General features: G+C 40.7%; 1 protein-coding gene across 1 annotated transcript in view; it reads left to right on the top strand.

The window, feature by feature from the left end:
• Positions 1 to 1355: 1355 nt before the first annotated feature.
• Positions 1356 to 26492, top strand: part of ENAH (enabled homolog (Drosophila)) — a 132445-nt gene continuing 107308 nt past the window's right edge. The window contains exon 1 of the mRNA XM_006898062.1: positions 1356 to 1507. Coding sequence (XP_006898124.1) covers positions 1356 to 1507 — 152 coding nt within the window. The remainder of the gene's footprint in view (positions 1508 to 26492) is intronic.

Raw genomic sequence — 26492 nt, 5'->3', positions numbered from 1 at the left:
CTACATCAAGAAACAGCTTATCTGTTCTTCTCTGGCCCTTTTCTAGTATGTATCTCTGCCCTCAAGGGTAACTTGTGACCACAAGTCATAGATTGCTGTCTTGTATTTATGTTGTTGTTGTTGTTGATTGCCTTCAAGTTGGAGCACGACTCACAGCAACCCTATGAACAAAAGGCCTGAAGCCTTTCTATAACTATTGACATTTATCAAATGTATTTATAGAAATTAAAAAAATGAACTGCTGCGAGAAGGGCATCATGCTTGGATGAGTGGAAGGACAGTGCAGGAGAGGAAGATCCCAGGTGAGATAGATTGATACAGTAACTGCTGGCAGTGGGGGTTGGTGTGTCGGAATTGGTGAGACTGGCCCAGGACAGGGCAGGCTTCAGAGCTGCTGTCCATAGGGTTGCTATGGGTGACTCGACAGCACATAACAACTAGCTGTAAGTGGTTGTCCTTGCTTCAGATTGAATATTTTGTTTATGATACTGCTATTGGTATACATGCTTATTGGTTGACTTCTAAAAAATTTTTAGTTTGCTTGAACATGGAAAAAACATTTTAAGCAGTTTTCTTTTTACACTGCTCTGATTACTTTTAAGTTTAGAACATGACTTTTCTATCAGAATTTAGAAATCCTTCTCTATCCTGTTCCAATCTTATTGTCTATGACATCTACTCTCATTACCCCAGTCACTGTCATCAATAGACTCCAGTCAATTAATCTCATCAAGGGTCTTCCTGTCTTGTGCTGTCCCTCTACCCTCCCAAGCATGATGGATGTCCCTCTCCAAGGACTGGTCCCTACTTGCAACATGCCCAAAGTATGTAAGATGAAGCTTCAGAATCCTTGTTTCCAAGGAGCAGCCTGATTTCACCCTCTCCAGGAAAACCTGTTTGTTCTACTAGCAGTCCATAGTATATTCAGTACCACAGCTCAAAGGCATCAATCTTCTCTCATCCTTTGTTATTGTCCAGCTCTTGGATACATAGCAAGTAATTGCAAAGAATGTGGCCTGGATCAGGCACACCTTAGTGTCCAGAGTGACATTGTTGTTCTTCAGTACTCTGGAGAGGTTCCTGACAGCAGACTTGCCCAATGCAATTCGTTTTTTGATTTCTTGGGGCTTCTGGTACCAAGAGTATTGATAGTGGAACCAAGTAAACTAAAGTTATTAACAGTGAGTTTTGTTAGGAAACATAAAGATAAGAGAAATGCTGGCTAAAAACAAAAAAGGGAAATAATGTCACTGTTGCTTCTTGAATACATTTATTTAGTTTGCTTTTCTTTTCTTTTTTTTTTTTTAAATAAGATTTTTAAACCAGCCTCGCGCGCGGGTGGGGAGAACGGGGAGATGCGGGAGGGGGGAGGGGACGCGGGGTTGGGGGGGCGCGGCGAGGATCGGGGGGGGGGGCGCCTCGCACGCCCCCGGGTTTCTCCACCACCGCCCCCACCTCCTCCCGCCGCCTCCGCCTCCCCGGACTGCCGTCGGACGGACCGCGACAGGCGGGCGAGAGACCGCACCGCCCCCCTTTAGTTTGCTTTTCTAATGACCTAAAAATAGTTTAAAAAGAGTGTGGGATATAATACACCATAGTCAAGAGAGACTCGTGTTTTGAGTCTGCGTTTGTATTATTTTTTTTTTAGCAGCAGTCAGTAATTGTTACCAATGTTTACAACAGTGCTTGAATATTCCTCTGTTCAGTGATACCACAACACAGCACGATAATATCTACCTTGTATCTTGATTTTTTTGAAAGTTAAAGCTTACAAATTAAAAGAACTATTAGATTGAAAGGTTTGTTTTTGCCTTCAGCCAAGATCCTCATGACTTACTGGTATGAACCTGTGCGGATTACTGTTCTGAGCTGAGCTTGAATTTCTGGCTGTTCTCTCTTGATAATGCTCTTGCAGCCCTTTTTGAATTATTTTCAGCAGTCTTTTACTCCCATGTAATAGTAATAATAATGCTCACCTTCCTGTGCATTTTGTTTGGTCATCTTTCTTTGGAATGGGCACACATCTCTTCTGGTGGGTCTTCTTGGTTTCTTAGCATGCTTCGCACCCCTTTTGTTTGAAATATCTCCATCCATTTTCTTCAGTTCCTGAAGCTTTGTTGTTTTCTTTCTGACCAGTGTCCTCAGTACACTTTGGACATCTTTCTTCAGCACTGTTAATTCTTGATCATGTGCTTCCTCTTGAAGTGATTATAAGTAAAAATTAGCATTTTTTCATGGCACTGCAAAAGTAAGTGGACCATTTCTTTTATTATCAGTTTTAAGCTTGATTTTGTATAATGCTTACAGATTTTTAAAAGAAATTATATATATGCTTGGTGTTTAGAAGCTTTAAAAAAATTAATAACTTATTTTCTATTTTAGTGTCAAGGATGACTTGCAGCTTGTAAAGCAACATGAAAAAGCAGCATGATAGGGTAGCATCATCCCTGCTGTATAGAAAATGTTTTTACCTTCACAGCTTCTACTTTATTGTGTAATCAGTGTTGACCGAAATATGCTTGAATAAAGATTTTTTTTTGAGCTTACTAAACAAAATTGGGAAGGGTGTATGCCAGGAATGTGTTCTGTCTCCATACCTTTTCAACCTGTATGCAGAGTAGATTATCCAGGAGGCTGCACTCTATGAGGAGAATTGAGGCATCAGGATTGGAGGAAGATCTATCAACAATCTGCGTTATGCAGATGACATAACCCTGCTTGCTGAAACTGAAGAGGACATGAAATGCTTGCTGCAGAGGGTCAAGAACTGCAGCCTTCAATATGGATTGCAGCTCAATATCAAGAAAACAAAGCTTCTTACCACTGGGCCAATTGGCAGCATCAGGATGGATGGTGAAGCGATTGAGATTAGCAGTTTTAGATTACTTGGCTCCACAGTCAACATTCATAGCACCAGCAGCCAGGAAATGAAAAGACATATTGAGATAGAAACATCTGCTGTTAGGGACCTCTCCAAAGTACTGAAGAGCAGTGGTGTCACTCAGGAGACTAAGGTGTGCTTGGTACAAGCCATGGTCTTTACAGTCACTTGCTATGCATCAGATAGCTGGACAATGACTAGGGATGATAGAAGGAGAATTGATGCCTTTGAGCTGTGGTGCTGGAGAAGAGTATTGGATATACCATGGACAGCTAAGAAAACGAACAGGTTTATCCTAGAGAGGGTTAAACCAGGCTGCTCCTTGGAGGCAAGGATTCTGAAGCTTCGTCTAACATACTTTGGGCATGTTGCAAGGAGGGATCAATCCTTGCTTGGAAGGGTAGAGGGACAGTGCAGGAGAGGAAAACCCTTAATGAGATGAATTGATTCAGTGACTGGGGTAATAAGGGTAGGTGTGTCGGAGACAGTGAGATTGGCACAGGATAGAGCAGGGTTTAGGGCTGCTGTACATAGGGTTGTTACAAGTCACAGGCGACTGGACAGCCAAGTAACAAGAAGAAGAAGAAGCAATCCAAATTATGTTTAATTTTAAGTCCACTCTTTCCCTCATTTAAAAATATTTGCTTTAAAAAAAATTTGCTTTCCCCCACCTCATTATATTTAGCTGAATAAAAGGGAAGGATTAGTACTTTATGATCTTCTGTACACTGGTATTAATATATAACAGTGGCTTATGTTAGCACTTAAATAATTTTAAACATGCTGCTTATTTTTAGTGGATAAGTTCCTCCATTAGAGTCCTTTGTTATTTAGCAGCTGTCTAGCACATATTTTCCTGCTTGCTTGTGCTGTTGTTGTTATGTGCTGTCCAGTTGACTGTAACTCATTGCACACCTATGAACAGTAGCTCTGAACCCTGCCTACCTTGAGCCAATCTTACCCGTCTCTGATGCACCTGACCCAATCGACACAGCTGTGTCAATCCATCTCATCCACTGTCTTCCTCTCCTGAGCTCTCCCTCCACCCTTCCAAGCATGATGTCCTTTTCTAAGGACTGGTCCTTCCTGGCAACATGCCCAAAGTATGTGAGACAGAGCTTCAGAGTCTTTGCCTCCAAGGAGCAACCTCATTTCATCCTCTCCAGGATAGACTTGTTTGTTCTCTTGGTGATCCATGATACTCTTCTCCAATACTCTTCAATAATCTTCTCCAGCACCACAACTCAAAGGCATTGGTTCTTCTTCTGTAATCCTTATTCAAGATCCAGCTCTCAGATGGATAGCAAGTAATTGAGAAGACCATGGCCTGGATAATGTACACCTTAGTTTCTAGACTGACATTATTGCTCTTTAGCTTTCTAGATATGTCCCTAACAGCAGATTTTCCCAGAGCAACTAGTCTTTTGAATTCTTGACTGCTGGTGCCAAGAGTGTTGATTGTGGATTCAAGCAAGATGAAATTGTTAACAACCTCAATCTCTTCTCCATGTTGTGATGCAATCCATAGTGAAGGCTGCATTTCTTCACCTCCTGTAGCAAATGCTTCAGGTTTTTCACAGTTCTGGCAAACAAGGTTGTGTCCTCTGCATAGAGGTTGTTGATGAGTCTTCCTCCAATCCTGATCCACATTTCTTCTCACAGGGCTCAGCCTTCTGTATGATCTGACCTGCGTATAGATTGAAAAGGTATGGAGACAGAATTCATCCCTAATGCACTCTTTTCCTGATTTTGAACCATGTAATGTTTCCCTGCTCTGTTTTGACAACTGTCTCCTGGTCCAAGTATAGGTTTCGTATAAGCACAGTCAGGTGTTCTTCTCAAGGTTAGCCAATAATTTATTGTGATCTACACAGTCAAAAATCTTTGCACAGTCAGTGAAACACAGATAGACATTCTTCTGGTACTCTGTACTTTCAGCTAGTGTCCATTTGACATTGGAAATTATGTCTCTTGTGTCATGATCTCTTCTAAACCCAGCTTGTATTTCTGGCACTTTTCTGTCAAGGTACTCTTCCAATTGTTTTTGATTCTCTTCAGCAAGATTTTGCTTGCCTGCGATTTTAGTGATAATTGTAACTTCCACACTATCTTGACCATCTACTTCCAATTTTGGAAATCCTATTAACCTATGCCTTTTATCTTCTTATGTAGGGCAAGGGTGCTCTGTTGGCTTGATTAGAAGCTGTACTACAATCTCAATGGTACACAGTTTGAATCCAGTGACTTCTCCTTCAGGGAAAGATGGGCTGTCTCCTCCTGTTCGGTTTACAGCCTCTGAAAACCTGCTGGAGGATCCACTATGGTCAGTTCTGATTTCATAGTACACAACAACATTGAGGGAAGCCTTACCTCTGTGTGCCCTGTGCCTCCTAAAGTAAAAATAAAGAGTAGCTCTACTGGCCAAACACTTCTCAAACAGTGCAGTGTTTAATTATATCTGGAATACCTCCATAAGTGGATTCCTTTAAAAACCCAGAGCACTGATTAAACTCTTCATCATTTCAGCCTCACTGCTGACTTAGTAAGTTTGTATTTAGTTCTCCATGTCATACTGGAAGCCCTGATGCCATGTAGGGATTTGGGCTGGTAATCCAGTGGTTCTCTCTGCTGTTTTGAATCCCTAAGGCCGGCTCCATGAGGAAAAGATGGTCAGTTTTCTCCTGTGTGATTTACAGTCTCTAAAATCTTGGTAAAGGGTCAGTTGACTCCCAGTTGGGAAGTCAGTTCTGAATTGACAGCAATGAATTAGTGAGTGGTCTCATAGATTCAGTTCTATTATGTAGTTAGCCTGAGTCATTTCTCGCTTCTTAGCTAAGGATTTGTTTATAGGGACATATCTAAACATTTTATTGTTTTTTGTTAGTATGTTATTGTTGTTGTGTACTGTCAAGTTGGAGCCAGCCTGTATGACCCCCTGGTGGGTTTTCAGAAGCAGGTTAACCAAAGGAAGGAGATTCCCCATCTTTCTCATACAGAGCAGCTGGTGGATTCTAGCTGAATGCCTTGAGATTGCAGGGTGGCTTCTTAACCATAGGGCACCAAGTATATAACCTCTCTTTATTTTCATCTTATTTATTTTTTTAAAAATGTCATAATTTCAGAAAAGTAGAATGTAACAAAATTATATTCTACTTTTCTGAAAGAATTGTTCAAAGAATTACCAGTTAACATATTTTCATCTTGTTTTTCCAACACTATGAGAAAAATCAGCTTAAGCATTTGGCTTGTGTGTATATTTACTGTATATCATTTGAATTGCATATGTTATGTTGTTGCTATGGGCATTTGAGTCTGATTCATAACTGACCCTCAGGGTGGATTTTCAGTGGATGTAAATAGCATAGGAGGAGGTTTCTCATCTTTCTCATGCAGAGCAGCTGGTCGATTTGAACCATATACCACCAGCGGCCAAGAAATTAAAAAGATGAATTGCATTGGGAAATTCTGTTGTCAGGGACCTCTCCAGAGTACTGAAGAGCAATGATGTCAGTCTGCAGATTAAAGTGTACCTGATCCAGGTCATAGTCTCTGCAATTACTTGCTATGCATCAGAAAGCTGGACAATGACCAGAGATGATAGAAGGAGATTTGATGCCTTTGAACTGTAGTGCTGGAGACGAGTATTTAATATACCATGGACTGCTAGGAGAACAAACAAGTTTGTCTTAGAGAGAGTGAAACCAGGAGACAGGGATTCTGAAGCTTCATTTGGACATGTTGCAAGGCAGGACCAGTCCTTGAAGAGGAACGTCATGCTTTGGAGGGTGGAAGGACAGCATAAGAGAGGATGAACCTCAACGAGATGGATTGATTCCATCACTGGGATAATGGGAGTAGGTGTGTCAGAGACAATGGCATTGACAGGATAGAACCAGGGTTTAGGGCTGTTGTACATAAGGTCTCTCTCTATAGGTTGCAGGTGACTCGATGGCACATAACAAAAACAACCACCACCTTTGTGTTGACAGTGCAACTCCATACCACTAGGCTACCATAGCACCTGCAATATAACTTGGATCCTTGCTTACATAACATAACTGTAATATATCATGTACTCTGGAAAATGAACATTACAATACTGTGTTGTTCAGTGACATACAAAACTCTTGCTGTTCTCTTTTACCATCCTGGTTCAAACTCTTACTAGTTGTATTTGTCATGGATGCCCATTTTTCTAAATCTGTATTCTAGAGTAATTCTTCAGTCTTTTTGTTTCTTTTGATTTTTGCATGCATCAGATTTTGTTATGGAAGTTAAAGATTGTGACTTCTCCCCCTCCATTTATTAGTTAGCAGCCATTCTTCTGTGATTTTTGCCCTCATTTTTATTTTCTTGCTTGAGTACTCAGCATGCTCTTCTGCTTTCCTTTGTCTCATTTTTGGTCTTGTCTCTTTTCCTGCCCTTTTATTCTCTTTTGGCTTTTCTTATTACTGTTATTTTCTCCTGAGTATATGGGGTTTTATTCTGTGATTTAAAAGTCACACATTGCTTTGTATGTGTATGTGTTCTTAATCTTTTCCCCTTAACTTAGTACATGCCGGGATTTATTGGTAAGAAATTGCATTGACAACGAAAAATTATGTGGTTTGAATCCATCAGCAGATCCATAGTAGAGAGATGGATACTCTTCTCCTGTGCTATTTACTGACCCTGCAAACCTGTTGGAGGGTCAGCTGTGGGTTGGTTCCGACTTGATGGTACATGGTAGCATATGTATATTTGTTGTTGTTGTGTACCATCGAGTCATAACCGACCCACAGCTGACCCTCCGGGGGCTTTCAGAGGCAGTTAATTGCATGGGAGGAGATTGCCCTTACGTACAATATATGCACATTGTGTGTGTATGTGGTTCTGTTAAAAATTAACAGTATAATTAAATTGATAAATATAAAAATTAATATTTACCATTCCTTTTCTGGTATTACAACTACAACAAAAAAAACAATAAAAGCATTCCTCCAACCCCCATCCCAGGCCAGGATTTAACCTAGATGGCCTGTTGATTTCACTATCATGTGTCTTTAAACTCTTTTATTGCAGAATATTTCTTGTTCTTTGCTTGACATTTTTAATGAGTCATTTTTGATAGCCATTTATTTTTTAATAATGACATTCAATTTAAGTTATGTTCTGTTATATTTGTTCCAAGATAGAACCATTCTAAAACATACAATGTCCATGAGTAAGGATTTAATACGACTTCAAGTTTTCGTACCTCACCACTGGAGAATTCTTGTTTCTTTCAAGAATAGAAACAAATAATTGGTAACTCTGTGTGTGCCTTATATCTGGAAACATTTCTAAGTACCTGACTGGATGAGTTTTATTGTCTTTTTGGAGAATATGGAAAAGTATGTTAAGGTAATAGTTCTTGTTATTGTTGGGTGCTATTGAATCGACTGTGACTCATAGAGACTCATGACTCACAGAGACCCTAGGAGCTATGGCTCTCAACCTTGCCCTTTCCTGGGCCACTCCCTCTGTCTCTGACATAACTCTCCCCATTTCCACAGTCATTGTTAATCCTTTGCATTCATGGTCTTCCTCTCCTGGGCTTTCCCCCCAAGCATGTCCTTCTCCAAGGACTGGTCCCTCCTGACAACATACCCAAAATATGAGACAGAGCTTCAAAATCCTTGGCTCTAAGGAGCAACCAGGTTTCACCCTCTCTGGGATGGCAGACTTGTTTGTTCTCTTGGCAGTCCATGGTATGTTCATTGCTCTTCTCCAGCACCACAGCTCAAAGGTATTAATTCTTCTTCTGTCTTCTTTATTCATTGTCCAGATCTCAGATGCATAGCAAGAAATTGAGACCTGAGATCATGCTCTGGTTCAGGTGCACCTTAGTCTCTAGACTGGTGTTGTTGCTCTTTAACATTCTGAAGAGGTCCTTAACTACAGATTTTCCCATTGTATCTTATCTTTTGATTTCCTGACTTCTGGTGCCAATGGTGTTGATTTGTGGAACTGAGCAAGATGAAATCATTAACAGCCTCAGTCTTTTCTCCATCTTTCATGATGTTACCTATTGACTTGGTGGTGAAGGTTTTTGTTTATTTGAGATTGAGATATAATTCATATTGAAAACTGCAGTCCTTGACCTTCTGTAGCAAACCTTTGATGTCCTCCTTGGTTTTGGCTAGCAAGGCTGTGTCATCTGTAGAATATAAGTTATTGATGAGCCTTCCTCCAATCCTGACTTCAGGAAGTCCAGCTCTTGGACGATTTGCTCAGCATACAGACTGTGAATAGGTAAGGAGAGCGAGAATACAGCCCTGACGCACATCTTTTCCACTTTTAAACCATGTTGTGTTCCCTTGCTCTATTCATACAACAGCTTTTTAGAAGTCTCATTTTTAAGAGTCACAAAATTAAAACACCATTATCAGTTGTTAGAGACATAAGTTGGAAGCAAATGGATTAAATGTTACTATTTATCTTGAATTTATAGAGACTGTCCTTCCAATTGGCAGCATCAGGATGGATGGTGAAGAGATTGAGATTGTTCACAGCTTTAGTTTGCTTGACTGCACAGTCAACACTCTTGGCACCAGTAGCCGGGAAATTAAAAGACGTATTGCGATGGGAAAGTCTGCTGTTAGGGACCTCTCCAAAGTACTGAAGAACAGTGGTGTTTCTCTGGAGACTAAGGTGTGTCTGATCCAGGCCATGGCCTTTGCTATCACTTGTTATGCATCAGAGATTCAGACAGTGACTAAGGAGGATAGAAGGAGAATTGATGCCTTTGAGCTGTGGTGTTGGAGAAGAGTATTGAGAGTACCATAGACTGCTAGTAAAACAAACAGATTCATCCTGGAAAGGGTTAAACTGGGCTGCTCCTTGGAGGCAAGGATTCTGAGGCTCCATCTAACACACTTTGGACATGTAAGGAGAGACCAGTCCTTGGAGAAGGACATCATTCTTGGGAGGGTGGAGGGGATGACAGCGCAGGAGGAGAAGGCCCTCCATGAGGTGGATTGATTCAGTGATTGGCGTAATTGGGATGGGTGTGTCAGAGACAGTGTGATTGGCACAGGACAGAGCAGAGTTTAGCGCTGTTGTACTTAGGGTCGCTATGAGTCGCAAGCGACTCAACGGCACATAACAACAACAACAACAACATCCTTCACATACAGTTATAATCTTAAGACTTCATTCCTTCTCTAGATGTTCATAAGAAATTAAAAATCTGACCTGTGAGATAAAAATATTAAATAACGTGCCCAACATTCCCAGCTGTTTGTTTTCCTGTCATTACAGAGAGAGATTCAGGAATGAAGACTTAATTACCAAATCCCCTTTAACTGATCAGAAGTGAAAAACTCATTTGGCATTGCTCAGACTGAAGGAACTGAAGAACAAATTCAAGCCTCAAGTTGCAATACTTAAAGATGCTATGGATGATAGCCATTGCAGTACACTGAGCTTCACAGAGACAGTGCCAGGCCAGGCAGGACTGGATGGAACCAGGCGACGCTAATGTGAGAAATGACCAACCCTGGGCAAAGGAGATCCTGAGACCCTGAGAGGAAGAATGTTACTGTGGGCATTTTTCATGCCAACTCGTGGAAAGGAGCAGCCTGCTCAGGGTGCTTCTGTCAGTGTCTCAGATGTTCTAAGAAGTGCTCACAGAGGTGGAAGACCACGTCTGCTGAAGAGAAAGGTGAAAGTGAAGACATGCAAAGGCAGGCCGGCCTGCTATGAGAGAGATGAAAACCTGCGTCCTTCCTAAGGGTGAAACAAAAAAAGAAGTTCCCATATCGTCCAGGAGGTTCCTTTGTCCTTTTCTTGTTTTGTTCTGAGTAAGCAGCCCTGTGAGAAGAAGGCTGTCAAGCTGAAGGAGAAGTATGAAAAGGATACTGCTGCATATGAGGCTAAAGTCAAGTCCGGTGCAGACAAAAAGGGAGCTGCAAAGCTGAGAAAAGTGAGGAGGAGGGAGAAGAGGAGAGAGATGAAGATGAGGACGAGGAATGAAGAAGATGAAGAGGAGGATGAGGATGAACAAGGTGGTTGTGGCACAGGCTTTTCCCTTGTCTATAAAGCATTTAACCCCCTGTACACAGCTCACCTCTTTTAAAGAAAAAAGAAAATGACATGTAAGGCAGTGTAAGATTTGTTTTTAAACTACGCAGTGTCTTTTTTTGTGTGTAGTTAACACACTGCTGAATGTGTCTTTAGATAGCCCTATCCTGATGCTATTTTCAATAGCCACTAACCTTGCCTGGTACAGTACGGGGGTTGTAAATTGGCATGGAGATGGAAAGCAGATTCTTCTTGGTGCATAGCATAAAGTAGTTATATATGGGGATGGTAGTGGGTTTTTTCCATCTCCAGTTGTCTGATGCAGCTTATATGAAAATAATTGTTTTGTTAATTGAACACAACTCTATAATTGCAAAAAAAAGGGGAAAGAAAACCAAAAAGTTGCAACTGTTCTGTTGACATTCTAAATGCTTCTACATAAATACATTTATTTATTTTTTTAAATTATAAAAAGATGCTATGGGCAAAATCATGAGTGATCCAGGAAGCATCAACATAAGATGGAAGGAATATACGAAATCACCAGAAAGAATGAGCTGATGATTTCAGAAAGTAGCATATGATCAAAAATCAGTGGTAATGAAAAAGTTCAAGCTGCTCTGAAGGAATTGATGGAATATCATTTAACAAACTGATGCAGCCCTGGTTGTGCTCACCAGATTTTGCCAAGAAATCTGGAGTACAGCTACCAGGCCAACTGACTAGAACAGTATTCCCATTCCCAAAAAAGGGGATTCCATGGAATGCAGAAATTATCAAACAATTTCACATGCAAGCAAAATCTTGCTGAAGATTATCCAAAAATTAATAGAACAGTACATCAACAGAGAACTGCCAGAAACACAAGCTGGGTTTAGAAAAGGCCATGGCACTATGGTTATCACTGCTGATGTCAGATGGATCTTGGCTGAAAGCAGAGAATACCTGATGGATGTCTGTGTTCATCTGAGAGCTGGACAGTGAATAAGGATAACAGAAGGAGAATTTATGCCTTTGAAATGTGGTGTTGGAGAAGAGTACTGAATATCCTATCCCATTGACTGGCTAAACAACAAATAAATCTTAGAGAAATTGCAGCCAGAGTGCTCCTTGGAATCAAAGATGATAAAGCTTCATCTCACATAGTTTGAGCATTTTGCTAGAAGCTGTTCCTTGGGGAGGGACACGATTCTTGGACAGGTGAAAGGTCAGTGAAGGAGAGAGGAAGACCCTCAGATAGGTAGTTTGACACAGGGACTACCACAGTAGTCAGGATATGTGAGGATGGCACAGGATAATGAGAGTAATTCATCCAATTTTTTTTATAACATTAATTCCAATACCCACCAAGTAACTACTTGCTCCCTGTAGTTCTCATTTCCATTCTTTTTCCTATCCTGCCCTTTCCTGCTTCTTAGGGCTTTGTTCTTGGGCAAATGTTACCATTACCCCCATTCTCCTGTTTTTAAAATTATATAATTTGTTCATTCATGCACACTTTCCTTCTTCATCTGTCCCCCACCCCCCAGCTTCCCTTGTAAGGCTCATATTGAATGGTGAATTTTGTTCCTTCAAAGGTAACTGAGGGCAGTAGTCTTGAGGATTCCACCAGTCTGTGCCACGCCTGTGACCCCGGCCAATTCTGTGCTTTGTTCCACATTTCCTACCCCTCTATTCTGGAGCTTCTACTGTGATAGCTTTGAGAGTGGTTTTGTTTGTGCTAGCCTAAGCACCATTAGCGCCATTAATGAAGGTTGACCAGGGTCTGTTGTGAGTCCTTTGGATTACTGATTTCTATCCATCTTCGCTTTTCTTCCCTTGCCTTTGTTCTGTGCAGAGCACCAGTAGTTGTATGTTAGAATGTTTTCTGAAAGCTTTTAAAGACTTCAGTCACTATGCACCAGAGTAAGTTGTAGAATGTGTCTTTATGGTTTGTGTTATACCACCTGACCTTGTTGTCACCCAAGCCCAGCAGCTGGTTTCCCTAAGGGTGCTTGATTTTTATTTACAAGTTTACATAGCTTACAAACATTTAGTGTCTCACAGTGCTGTGAGTCATAAAAACTGAGTGTGATAGAGCCAGATGCTTTCGCCTCAAGCAGTCATGAGGTCAGCTGAATCTGCAGCCTTATCTGAATGCTCAGCTGAGGGACAGACTGTTTCCAGGCTTGCTGAAGTGTCTCCTTCCTTGTGAGCTGTGAAAACCAGCCAGTGAAGTTAATGCAACCCCTAAACTTTTTTTTAAAAGTATGGATTGGATTACCTTTCATTTTGATTGTGCCTTCAACTAAATTACTCAGTTAACATGAAGTAAATTTACAATATTTTCATTCTCTTAAATGTTAGGTGAAATTAATGTTTTTAAACAATTTACTTTAAAATAAGACTATACTATAAAAATTTAACAGCTGTTGATTAGATATATGTATGAGTTACCTAGACTAATAGGATGTGTTTGGTTCTAAGTCTGCTGATAATCAGCTGCTTCAAAATGAAAAGACACCAATACCTGGAAAGAAAAATTCTCGAGATGCATGGGCATCATCAACCTTCAGAATTAAGATTTCAACCTGGAAATCAGAGCATATTTTCTTATTTCATTTGGAATGAAAAGATACGTGACCAGCTATGCACTCAAGATAGATGTAATCTAATCAACTTCAGTTTTGTATTTTATTTGATTGAAATGAATGAATTGGTTAATACAAATATTTGGTTTGACTCTTAAGTTACAGGTTAATAGATCTGATCCTGTGTGTGTTAAGTTTTTGATATACTTATTTTTTTTTCTCAGGGGTATTGATTCTGGATGCTTATTTAATACCCATGTAGTTTCTAACTTTCATTGATTAATTGTTTTTTGGAGCAAAAGTATCAATAAAGTAAGTATTTATAATGAAACATTTTTTTCATTGATGCCAGATACAATGTTGCACATTATTTCTTTAAGAAAGATTAAAATAGGATATGCTTACATTTCATATTGGTGGTTTTGATACATTTTCTCATTCATTTAACAGTTACTAAACTGTGTGTCAGGTATTAATGCTACAGATAGAGATGATAGAGTTCTCTGCTTTAGGAAGCTTATCATCTAAAAAACAACTTGTGCAAAACCCTGCTTGGAATTCTGTGGGTGCTTCAAGACTGACTTTGAGGGCTGCTGTGGGAAGAGGATTTCTGAAAACTATGAGTTCAGAAACTATGGGAAAGTATATTGTAGTAAATTACCTATATTCCTTAATCTTTAAAATGACATCCTTGCTTTTTAGCACTTTGGAGCAGTCCTTGACAGCAGATTTTCCTATCTTCATATACATTCCATCTAATTTTTTGGGGGGGATTAGAGTTTTCCTAAACCCATAAGCCATACATTCCACATTGCAGTCCCTAATGGATATCTGCAGCTATATGATTTTGTTTTGAATTGTGCCTCATCAGCATATGAAAGCAGTGAAAGCTTTACTCCATCCACATAATTCAGGTCATCTCTAGTTGAAGAGGCAACTCCTCTCCAGTTGCATCTGAGAGCTGTCCAATCTGAGGGGCTCATTTTCTGGCCCTCCATCACATACTATCCCACTGCTGTTAATAAGGTTGGTTTTTTTAATTTGGCCAGTTCTTTTACAAGTAGACCACCAAATCCTTCTTCCCAGTCTGCCTTACACTGGACCTACTGACACTTCTTGTGGGTTACCCTTGTGATATTTGAAGTGCCCACACCACCGCTTCCAGAACTATACAAACCACCATCGTATAACATCAGACTGATGGGCAAGCCATATGTCACAGCCACAAGGATTCAAATTTCTTAACATCATTTTGGGGACTTAATTTTATTTCTTTTTCATTTTTACCATCTAACATCTCGTTCATGTCTTTCCTTGTATGCAGCAACCACTTGGCCTGTCACATCATCTCAAAAGTCTTCGGTCAACTTCCAGTCCAAACTCTCATAGTCTGTATCACCTGTGTCAAATATGGGGGAGACTTTAGGTATATTCTAACCTGGGGCAAACTTCCTTTTCATCTGTGAACCTATGAATTCAAGAATGTAAGTGATCTCTTTGCAGAATACAGTGATAGACATTGTATGAGGTAGACTGTTTCATTAGCGAGAGGAGACATTAGAGGGAAAGAACTCATATCAAGCAAATTCACATCATAGCAGAACAAATGATACTGACTCTTAATATTTGAAAATAATCCTTGGTTTCTGAGACATCGTGACATTTGTGTTTGGATGAAGATGAAGGATAGAAAGTGGGCCTCTGTTTTCTTGACTGCTGTTTGAGATGGCTAGGACAGCACAGAGGCCCTATGTACAAGACCCCTAAACGCTGTTCTATCCTGTGCTGTTCTAGCCATCTCAAACACACTTATTCCCACCGCTCCAGTCACAGAATCGATCCATCTCATCGAAGGTCTTCCTCCCCTTCACCTCCCCTCTGCCAAACATGATGTCCTTCTCCAAGAACCAGTCCCTCCTTGGAACATGCCCAAAGTATGTCAGACGAAGCTTCAGAATCCTTGACTCCAAGGAGCATTCCAGCTTCACCTTCTCCAGGACAAACCTGTTTGTTCTCCTAGCAGTCCATGGTATATTCAACACTTGTCTCCAGCATCACAGCTCAAAGTCATCAATTCTCTTTCTATCAACCCTATTCACTGTCCAACTCTCTGATGCATAGCATGTAATTGCGAAGACTATAGCCTTATTAATTAATTATAAAATACTACTTAGGCATTTTATTTCTATGTGATGTGCTGTCTTTATTACCTTTCACCTAAACATTTTCTTTAGGTGAATAGGAGCCCTGGTGCGCTGGGAGGTAAAACGTTGCCCTGCTAACCAAATGGTTTGTACCCACCAGAACCATGACATAATGGTAACTCTTCCTGTCTCAGGTCACCAGGAGTCAGTCTTGACTTCATTGCAGTAGATTGGGATTTGTTTAAAGATCTCAATGTAGCTATGCATTCGTGAATCAGTTATTACAAATGGAAAGCCCAAGTTTATTGAACAACCCATGTTAGGTACCTGAGTATTCTGTCGTCCATAATACAATTTTAAGTGGCTTTAATGAAAAGAAAAATTTACAGAGCTGACTTTTTTAAAACAACAACAACTTATTTAGGGCACAGAGCTGGAATGTGAAAACCAAAGAGGAGAATGTCCTGGCATTTCTCCAGCTGAAAGAAATGAATAAATTCAGGTTGTGAGTTGCAGTACTGAAGGATTTGGTGGTCAAAATATTGAATGATACAGACATCAAAAGAAAATGGAAAGAATACACAGTCACTTTACCAAAAATAATTGATTGACACTGAACCATTTTAGGAAGTAACATATGAGCAAGAACCAGTGGTGATGAAAAGAGAAGTCTAAGCTGCATTGAAGATGTTGGCAAAAAAGAAGCCCCCAGGGATTGATAGAATACCAATGGGCTCATGTTTCACCACACAGATGCTGCCTTGGGCATACTCATCAGTCTACACCAAGGAATTTGGAAGATAGCTACCTTGCTAACTGAGTGAAAGATATCCACATTTGTTCCCATTCCCCCCACCCCCAAAAGGTGATCCAACAGAATGTGAGCATTATCAAACAATATCATTAATACTACATGCAAGTAAAATCTTGCTGAGGATGATTTTAAAATGACCGGATCAGTTATATCGATAGAAATCTTCCAGAAATTCAAGTTGGATTCCTAAGAGGCTGGGGAATGTGGGATATCATTGCTAATGTCAGGTGGTCTTGACTGAAAGCAGAGAATTCCAAAAAAAGGATTACTTATATTTTACTGGCTATATGAAGGCATTTGTGTGGACCATAACAAATTATGGCTAATACTGAGAAGACTAGGAATCCCAGAACACTTAATTGTGCTCATAGGAAACCCATACGTACATATGAAGACAGCTTAGAATCAGGAAACGTGTGCATCAGAGTTGTCACCTCTCTCCATATCTATTCAATCTATATACTGGTAAAATAATTTGAGAAGCTGGACTCTATGAAGAACAATGTGGCAGCAAGATTGGGGGAATTTGCTAACAGCCTGTGTTATGCAGATGACACAACCTTGCTTGCACAAAGTGAAGAAGACCTGATACTCTTACTGCAGAAGATCAAAAGCTCCAGCCTTCACTATGAATGACATCTGTACATCAGGAAAACAACAGTTCTCACCACTAGGCCAATAGGCAACATGATATATGGAGAAAAGATTGAAGTTGTCAATGTTTTCATTGATGCCCAGGGCAGCAGCAGTCAAGAAATATGAAGACCTGTTGAATTGAGAAAATAGACTGTCACAGCCCTCTCCCAAGGATACCAGTTTAAAGACTGATATAAGCATGATCCAAGTCATGGTCTTTTCAGTTGCTTTCTGTGCATCTGAAAGTTGAGCAATGAGTGAGGATACTAGAAGAGAATCAGTGCCTTTGAATTGTGGTGTTGGTGAAGAGTGTTGGACTGTCAAAAGAAGAAACTAGTATATATTTGAGGAAGTGCAACCAGAGAGCTCCTTAGAGGCAAGGGTGGTGTTTCATATACATTACACATGTTGTCAGGAGGACCTAGTCCTTGGAAAAAGCCCGAGAAAGAGTCAGTGAAAGAGAGGACAGATCTGAAAGTGGGAGATTGACAAAGTGATTATGACAGTGGGCTTGAGGAAGGGGAGATTGAGCAGGTGGTGCAGGAGAGGGACAGTTTGGTCTGTTGTCCATAGGGTCACTCATCCTTAATTGCCTTAATCTACTTGGCAGCGCCTCTCCACAAGAGTCTGTTGTACTTACTAGGTTGTTTGTGCTGGTGGAAAAATGGAAACAAGAAATAAGACTTGAATTCCAGTCTCATAGAGATGTAAAAACATCAGCGATTTGCCGTTTATCTTCAGTATTTCAAGATCATCATGAATTCTGCATTTATGAATAAGCCACTGTAGTTAAAATACTTATATAAACCGGATCCCAGTCAAGGGTGGAAATGAAGACAATTCCATTTTGAGGCAGATGCATGAAGCTGACTGACTCAGTGGATGAGATGCACAGACTCTTGCTACAGGACGGCTCAGTGCACACTGTAGCTCTTTATAGGCATCAGTGCTCACTGGTAGAGCTCTGTTTGTTTTCTGTTCCATTTACCCAAATACTGATAGTAATATGACTAGCTAACATTTAGTTGAATGGCTGCCATGTGCCACGTATTTGAAGTGGTTAGGTACATGGCAGAAATGCCATGAAGTAGGTTTTAGAAATCCAGAAACAAGTGCAGAGGCATCACACCACAACTTGTTTAAGGCCACACACTAGGAAATGAATGGGAACTCAAGTTTAACTCCAAATTTTGAACCTGAGAACATTAACCACTGTGCTTTTGTGCTTCGAAAGGGATTCCCACTCTATGCCCTAGAAGTTCTAGAACTGAAGTTGCTAGTGTCAGAAATGGAAAACCTTTTTGAATTCCAAGCTGTATGAGAAAAACCCCCAAAACTGACAGTCTCTGCAGCAGAGCTTTTGAGAATGTGAATACACTTGGTGATAGCTGTAAAATGCAGTAAACACTTTGTTGTTAATAGGTCTGAACTACAAAATATGTGGTGACGTGACCAAAGCTCAGCTGAAAATGAGATGAACAAAGCCAGCGAAATAGAAATCTGTTTTGTGAAAAGGTTTTAATTAGAATATTCTTAACTAAATTCTCCTGTGTAGAAATAATAGGGTGTATTTTCAAAATAACGTGAAGATGTTTCATCCATCTTCAGGAAGTGCTGATGATACTTTCAATAGGAGGGGGCTGGATCTTTGAAGAACATTTAGGAGACTCCCATAGTTAGCCAGGAAAAGAAACAGTGCTTTAAGATCGTGGCAATGGAGCAAGGTGGGAGGGTATGTGGAAATATTTGGTTGTTTAAATCGACAGGGCTTGTTCACAGATGTGGAGGTAGGTGGCAGGCGGCATTCAGGGGTAGCATATAGATTTCTTGTTGGGACCAGACAGACTTGAATTGTTGTTATCCCTCCTTCACTTGGAACATTGAGGAGAAGGAGGGAGCTGGTAGGATGGAGGAAGAGAATGAAATTCTGTTTTGAGATAGGTTTTTATATCCAGGAAGCTCTGGCAGCCAAGTGGGCTAGAAGTTGCACTGCTCACTCTAAGATGCTCTATGGGAGAAAGAGGGGCAGTCTCCTCCCTTGTGATTTACAAGCTCTCCAAACCTGCTGGAGGCCGGTAATGAGGCGGTTCTGACTTGACGACAGTGAGTTTGGTTTTGGGTTTGTGGTATGTAGGTGGAAACATGCATATGTACAGTAGGCAGTTTTCTGTATGGCTTTGGAATTGAGGAGAGAGTGAGGGGCTGTGATAATGTTGACACTTTTTGACAGATGATTGTTGAGACTAAGCTCAACACCCTACCCTCAGTGTTGTGTGTATGAGGGGTTGCTGAGGTGGGATGGCACCCCAGTTCCTACCAGAAGTCAGCTATTTTATCTCTGTGTTGTTTCTGAACTAATGCAATTAATTTTTAAAGGTCTTATTAGAATGAAATGGAGTCTTTGATACCAGTCTTTTGTCTTTCCCTTTTATTAATGAAGATGCCAGAATATACTGTTTTACATAATTATTGTCATAGCTAGGAAGTCTATGCATAATTATTTCTTTATAGGGGAGGCTGCACAGGGCTAAATATGTGATTGATTTTTTTCCTCCCAACATTTTATTACGAAACATTTCAGACGTGTAAGGGAGTAGGAAGCATTGTACAGTACATAGATGTATACCCCAGTCTAGACATTCTCTTTAACATTTTATTATACTTGTTTTAGCAACACATTAATCCAGCATTCTGTTGATCCATTAATCTGTTTAAAGTTGTTTGTGTGGATGATTTAAAAAAATAATTACAGGCATCAGTATACTACACTCTCACATATGTGTCGTCTACAGGGGGCCTTTGGTGGTATAACACATACAAAGAAATGCAGACTGTTGGGTAGGCTTTAAGAAATGCAGGCATCTGTGTAACCCTAATAGTGCTTTTTAAAAAAAAAAAAAATAAAAAAAAATAAATCTTGTTGTGTACTGTCTAATCAGATCCTAATAGCACAGGAGGAGATTGCCCCTCGTTCTTCAGCAAAGCATCTGGTGGATTCAAACGGCGTACCTTTGGGATTGCAGCTTCTTGCCTCTATGCCACCAGAACTCCCTAACCCTAATTGTTGTTGTTGTTATGGGCTATCGAGTCGTTTGCGACTCATAGCGATTCTATGTACAAGAGCCCTAAACGCTGTTCTATCCTGTGCCAACCTCGCTGTCTCAAACACGTTCGTTCCCACCACTCCACTCACGTAATCAAGCCATCTCATCGTGGGTCTTCCTCTCCTGCGCCGTCCCTCCCCTCTCCCAAACATGATGTCCCTCTCCAAGGACCAGTCCCTCCTTGCAACATGCCCAGAGTATGTCAGATTAAGCTTTAGAATCCTTGACTCCAGGGAACATTCTGGCTTCACCTTCTCCAGGACAAACCTGTTTGTTCTCCTAGCAGTCCATGGTATATTCAACAGTCTTCTCCAGCACCACACCTCAAAGGCATCAGTTCTCTCTCTATCATCCCTATTTACTGTCCAACTCTCTGATGCATAGCGCATAATTGCAAAGACTATAGCTCAGATCAGGCACACCTTAGTTTCCAGCCTGACATCGTTGCTCTTCAGTACTCTTGAGAGGTCCCTCACAGCTGACTTTCCCAGTGCAATTCGTCTCCTGATTTCCTGGCTGCTGTTACCAAGAGTGTTGATTGTGGAACCAAGTAAACAAAAACTGTTAACTATCTCAATCTCTTCACCATCTATACTGATGCTGCCAATTGGCCCGGTGGTGAGAATCTTTGTTTTCTTAATACTGAGCTTCAGTCCGTATTGAAGACTGCAGTCCTTGACCTTCTGCAGCAAGCACTTCAGATCCTCCTCAGTTTCAGCGAGCAGGGTTGTATCATCTGCATAACACAGGTTGTTGACGATTCTTCCACCAGTCCTGATGCCACATTCCTCCTCATACAGCCCAGCGTCTTGGATGAACTGTTCTGCATACAGATTGAAAAGGTATGGAGATAAAATACATCCCTGATGGACCCCTTTCTTGCTTTTGAATGATGTAGTGTCTCCTTGCTCTGTTCTGACAACTGCCTCTTGGTCCAAGTATAGGTTTTGCACTAGAACAGTCAAATGTTCTGGGATTCCCATTCTTCTCAGAGTCAGCCACAGCTTGTTGTGATCCACACAGTCAAAAGCCTTTACATAGTCAATGAAGCACAGATAGACATTCTTCTGGTATCTCTGCTTTCTGCCAAGATCCATCTAACATTAGCTATAATATCCCTAGTACCATAACCTCTTCTAAATCCAGCCTGCATATCTTGCAGTTCTCTGTTGACATATTGTTCCAAACGTTTTTGGATAATTTTCAGCAGAATCTTGCTTGCATGTGATATCAGTGATATTGTTTTATAATTTCCACACTCTTTTGGGTCACCTTTCTTTGGAACAGGAACAAATATCAATCTCTTCCAGTCAGTTGGCCAGCTGGCTGTCCACCAGATTTCCTGGCACAGCTTAGTGAGCACATCCAGGGCAGCGTCTGTTTGTTGAAATCAATTGGTATGCTGTCAACTCCTGGAGCCTTGTTTTTTGCCAATTCCTTCATAGCAATTTGAACTTCCTCCTTCATCACCATAGGTTCTTGCTCATATGTTATTTCATGAAATTCCTGTGTCAGCCAATGCCTTCTGATACAGTGACTCTGTGTACTCCTTCCATCTTCTTTTGATACTTCCTGGATCATTCAACATTCTACCCAAATGATCTTTAAGTATTGCCAGCCGTGACTTGAGTTTGTTTTTCAGCTCCTTTTTAAAAAAAATTTTTTTAAATTTAAATAAAACTTGTTTTATACTGCTTTACTTACAAAGTTCGTATACGTTGTTTTTCACACCAGATCTTTCCCATTTCCTTAACCCACCCCACCCTCCACCCATCAAATTGTGTGACCCTGTGGCTAACACCTGCCCCTGCTCATTCTTGCTTTGCTCCTTCCCTCCCCTCCTTGGATCCGCATACATGTTTTACTAGTAATCTTTCTATTTCTACAATAATGGTCTTATACAGTATTTGTCCTTATGGGATTGAATTAGTTCACTTAGCGTAATGCTCTCCAGTCCTTCTCAGTTTAGGTGGTGGTGGTTGTTATGTGCTGTTCAGTTGCCTGTGGCTCATGGTAACCCTGTGTACAACAGCTTTGAAATCTGCTCTGTCCTGAGCCAGTCTCACTGACTCTAACACACCTACCCCCATTGCCCTAGTTACTGTATCAACTGATCTCATGTGGGGGTCTTCCTTTCCTGTGCTGTCCCACCACCTTTTTGAGCATGATGTCCTTCTCAGGGATTGGTCCCTCCTTGCCACATGCCCACAGTATGTGAAACAGAGCTTCAAAATCCTAGATTCTAAGGATAAACTTGATTTCACCCTCTCCAAGACAGACCTGTTTGTTTTCTTGGTGATCCATGGTCTGTTCAAGAGTTTTCTTCAGCACCACTACTCAAAGGCATCATTTCTTCTGTCATCCTTAGTCATTGTCCAGCTCTCTGATGTATAGCAAGTAATTACAAAGACCATGGTCTGGATCAGGCTGTCCTTAGTCTTTAGACAGACATTGTTGCTTCTCAGTACTCTGACAGCAGATTTTCCCAATGTAATTAGTCTTTTGATTTCCAAGAGTGGTAATTGTGGAGCTGAGCAAGCTGTAATTGTTAACAACCTCAATCTCTTCTCCATCCATCATGTTGCTGCCAATTGGCCCAGTAGGGAGAATCTTTATTTTATTGATGTTGAGCTTCAATCCACATTGAAGGTTGCAGTCCTTGACCTTCTGCAGCAAGTGCTTTAGGTCTTCTTCAGTTTCAGTAAGCAAGATTGTGTCATCTGCATAACACAGGTTATTGATGAGTCTTCCTCCAATCCTGATGTCACATTCCTTCTCAAAAAGTCCAGCCTCCTGAATGATCTGTTCCACGTATAGATTGAAAAGGTGGAGACTGGACACATCCCTGACACACTCCCTTCCTGATTTTGAACAATGCCGTTTTCCCCTGCTCTGTTCTGAGGATTGCTTCCTGGTCCAAGTTTAGGTTTCACATTAGCAAAATCAAGCGTTCTGGAATTCCCATTCTCCACAAGGTGATCCACACGGCCAAATGCCATTGCATAGTCAATGAAACACAAATAGGTTTCCCTGTTACTCTTTGCCTTCTACCAAGATCCAACTTAGATAGTAATTTACAAATACAGAACATTCTGGGGTAGTGACAGTTACTGCAGGCCCTCTTAGTCACCCTACTTTCAGACCTTGCTGACCATGACTATTCTGGTTTACCTCTGTTGTTGTTTTTCTTGTTAAGTGCTGTCAAGTTGCAGGTGACTCTACTATAGATTTTTTCCTTCCAAATGTTCAGATATTATGATATCTACAGTATAAACTTTTACATATAGGACTTCATCCAGAGTATAAAGCTCTTGCTATTCAAGTTGTTGTCTGTAGTAGTTTGTGGGATTTTAAAAAAATGTTCAGTGATAATGCCATTGCATGACTCTTCCACAGTCTCTGTATCCATTCTTCTGGGTAGACATCTGCTCTGTTCTAGGTGTTTTGGCTACTTTGCATTGGAATAGAAAGATCAGAAGATGGGTGTATATTTAGTTCTATATGGAACTTTTAGATCTTTCAGAGTACTTGAATTAATTTATACTCTCAGCAACAATATGTGGGAGTCCTAATTGTGTTGTATTTTAGCTGTTCTGGTGGATGTGTAATACCATCTTGTCGTGATTTTAATTTGCATTTCCCCTGAATGATTAATGCTTAGTACTTCTGCATGGATTTACTGACCATTCATATATTATATTTTGGGACATAGTTTAAATGCTTTGCCCAGTGTTTTGTTAGTTCTCTGTCTTTTAATTAGTAAGTTGTTGTTGTTTTTGTTGTTGTTATGTGCTGTCAAGTCATTTGCGACTCATAGCGACCGTATGTACAACAGCCCTAAACTGTGCTCTATCCTGTGCCAATCTCATTGTCTCTGACACACCCCTCCCGAGTACCCCAGTCACTGAATCAATCCACCTCAGACAGGGTCTTCCCCTCCTGTGCTGTCCCTCTACTCTACCCAGCATGATGTCTGTCCTTCTCCAAAGACCTGTCTCTCCTTACAACATGTCCAAAGTATGTCAGACGAAGCCCCAGAATCCTTGCCTCCAAGGAGCAGCCTGGTTTAACCCTATCTAGGAGGAATCTGTTTGTTTTCTTGGCAGTCCATGGTACATTCAGTACTCTTCTCCAGCATCACAGCTCAAAGGTGTCAATTCTCCTTCTATCCTCCCTAGTCATTGTCCAACTCTCTGAAGCATAACAAGTGATTGGCCTGTATCAGGTGGACCTTAGTCTCCAGAGAGACACTGTTGCTCTTGGGTATTTTGGAGAGGTCCCTCACCGCAGACTTTCCCATCGCAATACGTTTTTTATTTCCTGGCTATGGGTGCCAAGAGTGTTGACCATGGAGCCAAGCAAACTGAAGCTGTGAACAATCTCAATCTCTTCGGCATCCATCCTGATGCTACCGATTGGTCCAGTGGTGAGAATTTTTGTCTTCTTGACATTGAGCCTCAGTCCATATTGAAGGCTGCAGTCCTTGACCCTCTGCAGCAAGTGCATGAGGTCGTCCTCAGTTTCAGCGAGCAAGGTTGTGTCATCTGCATAACGTAGATTGTTGATATATCGTCCACCAATCCTAACGCCACACTCCTCCTCATAGAGCTCCAGCTCCCGGATAATCTGCTCTGCATACAGGTTGAAAAGGTATGGAGTAGAAGTTTAAAAAATATATCCTGGATACATGTCATATTTATGTTTTGTGACTATTTCCTTTGGTCCACATCTTGCCTATATGCATTTTTTCCTTTGCTGTTTTGCTTTTTGGTAACAGCTTTATTGAGATATAATTCACATATGGAACATGTGCATTTTTTTGGAGGTGACTTGATGAGAAACGTCTTTTTTGTATTACCAACTGTATTTCTTCCCCTGCTTGTCTCTGTTTGTCCTATGTGGTGGTCTACACATTGCTGTGGTACTGAGAGTTGTCCCACTGGTATTTCAAATCCCAGCACTGTCATCTGTGGTGGACAGATCTCAGTGGATGGATGGATAGTGGAGAAGCTCACTGATGTCTGTCAGAAGAAGGCTGGGGCTGACTGTGGGATAGACCACCAATTACTTATATAAAAGATCACATTGAACCTGAAGAAAATTAAAATGAGTCCACAAGAGCCAAAATATGACCTTGAGTGTATCTCACCTGAATTTAGAGACCATCCTTCTCAAGGATGATTTTTTCTGATAATTTTTTAAATTATTATTATTATTTTAATTATTATTATTTTTAATGAAAGTTTACAGAGACTGAGGATTTCCATCCATTCATTGTTGCACTTTTCTCCCTGCCCACCTTCCCCCCACCCAATTCACTCTTCTCTTTGAAAAGTAAAAGAAAAATTCTTTCATTGTTATACAGTCCCTCCCCCTAAGTCCACCCCAATGTGCAGCCATCATTCTGGACCCCTGTCATGACAGTAATACCTAATCCCATTTCCCTTTTAAACAGTTTTCTCCCTCATCTGTTTCAATGCAGTGTACATTATTGAACCCATCTTTCTCAGTCTCCCCCCAAAACCGATGTCAGTCCTGTTTTACAGCAATGGCACTATGCAGTATTTGTCCTTTTGTGACTGAGATACTTCACATCATAATGTCCTCCAGGGTCACCCATTTTGAATGATATTGCACAAATTCCTTGTTTTTCTATGCAGTGTAGTATTCTATTGTGTGAATATACCACAGTTTCTCTATCCATTTGTTTGTTGACGGGCACTTAGATTGTTTCCAACTCTTTGCTATTGTGAACAAAGCCACGATAAACATGGGTGTGCATTCAAGGATGAATTTGATGCATTGAACACTAATGGCTGAAGATGCGTGATGGGATGACATCAAGAACATCATCCACGAAGTATAAAGGTCATTGCCGAAGATTGGAAAGAAAGAAAAGACCAAAATGGATGTCAGAGGAGACTCAGAAACTTACTCTTGAATATAGAGAAGTTTAAGCTGAAGGAAGAAATGATAAGAAAGAGCTGAATAGAAGCTATCAAAGGACAGCTTGAGAAGACAGAGCAGAGTACTATAATAAAATGTGCATGGACCTGAAGTAAGAAGCAAGAGAAAAGAATATGCTGGCATTTTTCAAAGAGAAAGAACTGAAGAAGAAAAAGAAAAGTAAGGTTGCAGTACTGAAAGGTTCTATAGGCTTGAATGACACAGGAAGCAGCAAAAGAAGATGGAAAGAGTAGAGTCACTTAACTGGAAAGAATTATTTGACTATGCAGGAGATTCATGATCCAGAACCATTGGTGGTGAAGGAAAAATATCAGCAATATGTTTACTTGTGTT

The sequence above is a fragment of the Elephantulus edwardii genome, unplaced genomic scaffold, assembly GCF_000299155.1.
Source record: "Elephantulus edwardii isolate Elephantulus edwardi_28Jun2011 unplaced genomic scaffold, EleEdw1.0 scaffold00218, whole genome shotgun sequence".
Lineage (NCBI taxonomy): Eukaryota > Metazoa > Chordata > Mammalia > Macroscelidea > Macroscelididae > Elephantulus > Elephantulus edwardii.
This window is presented reverse-complemented; position numbering and strand designations above follow the sequence as displayed.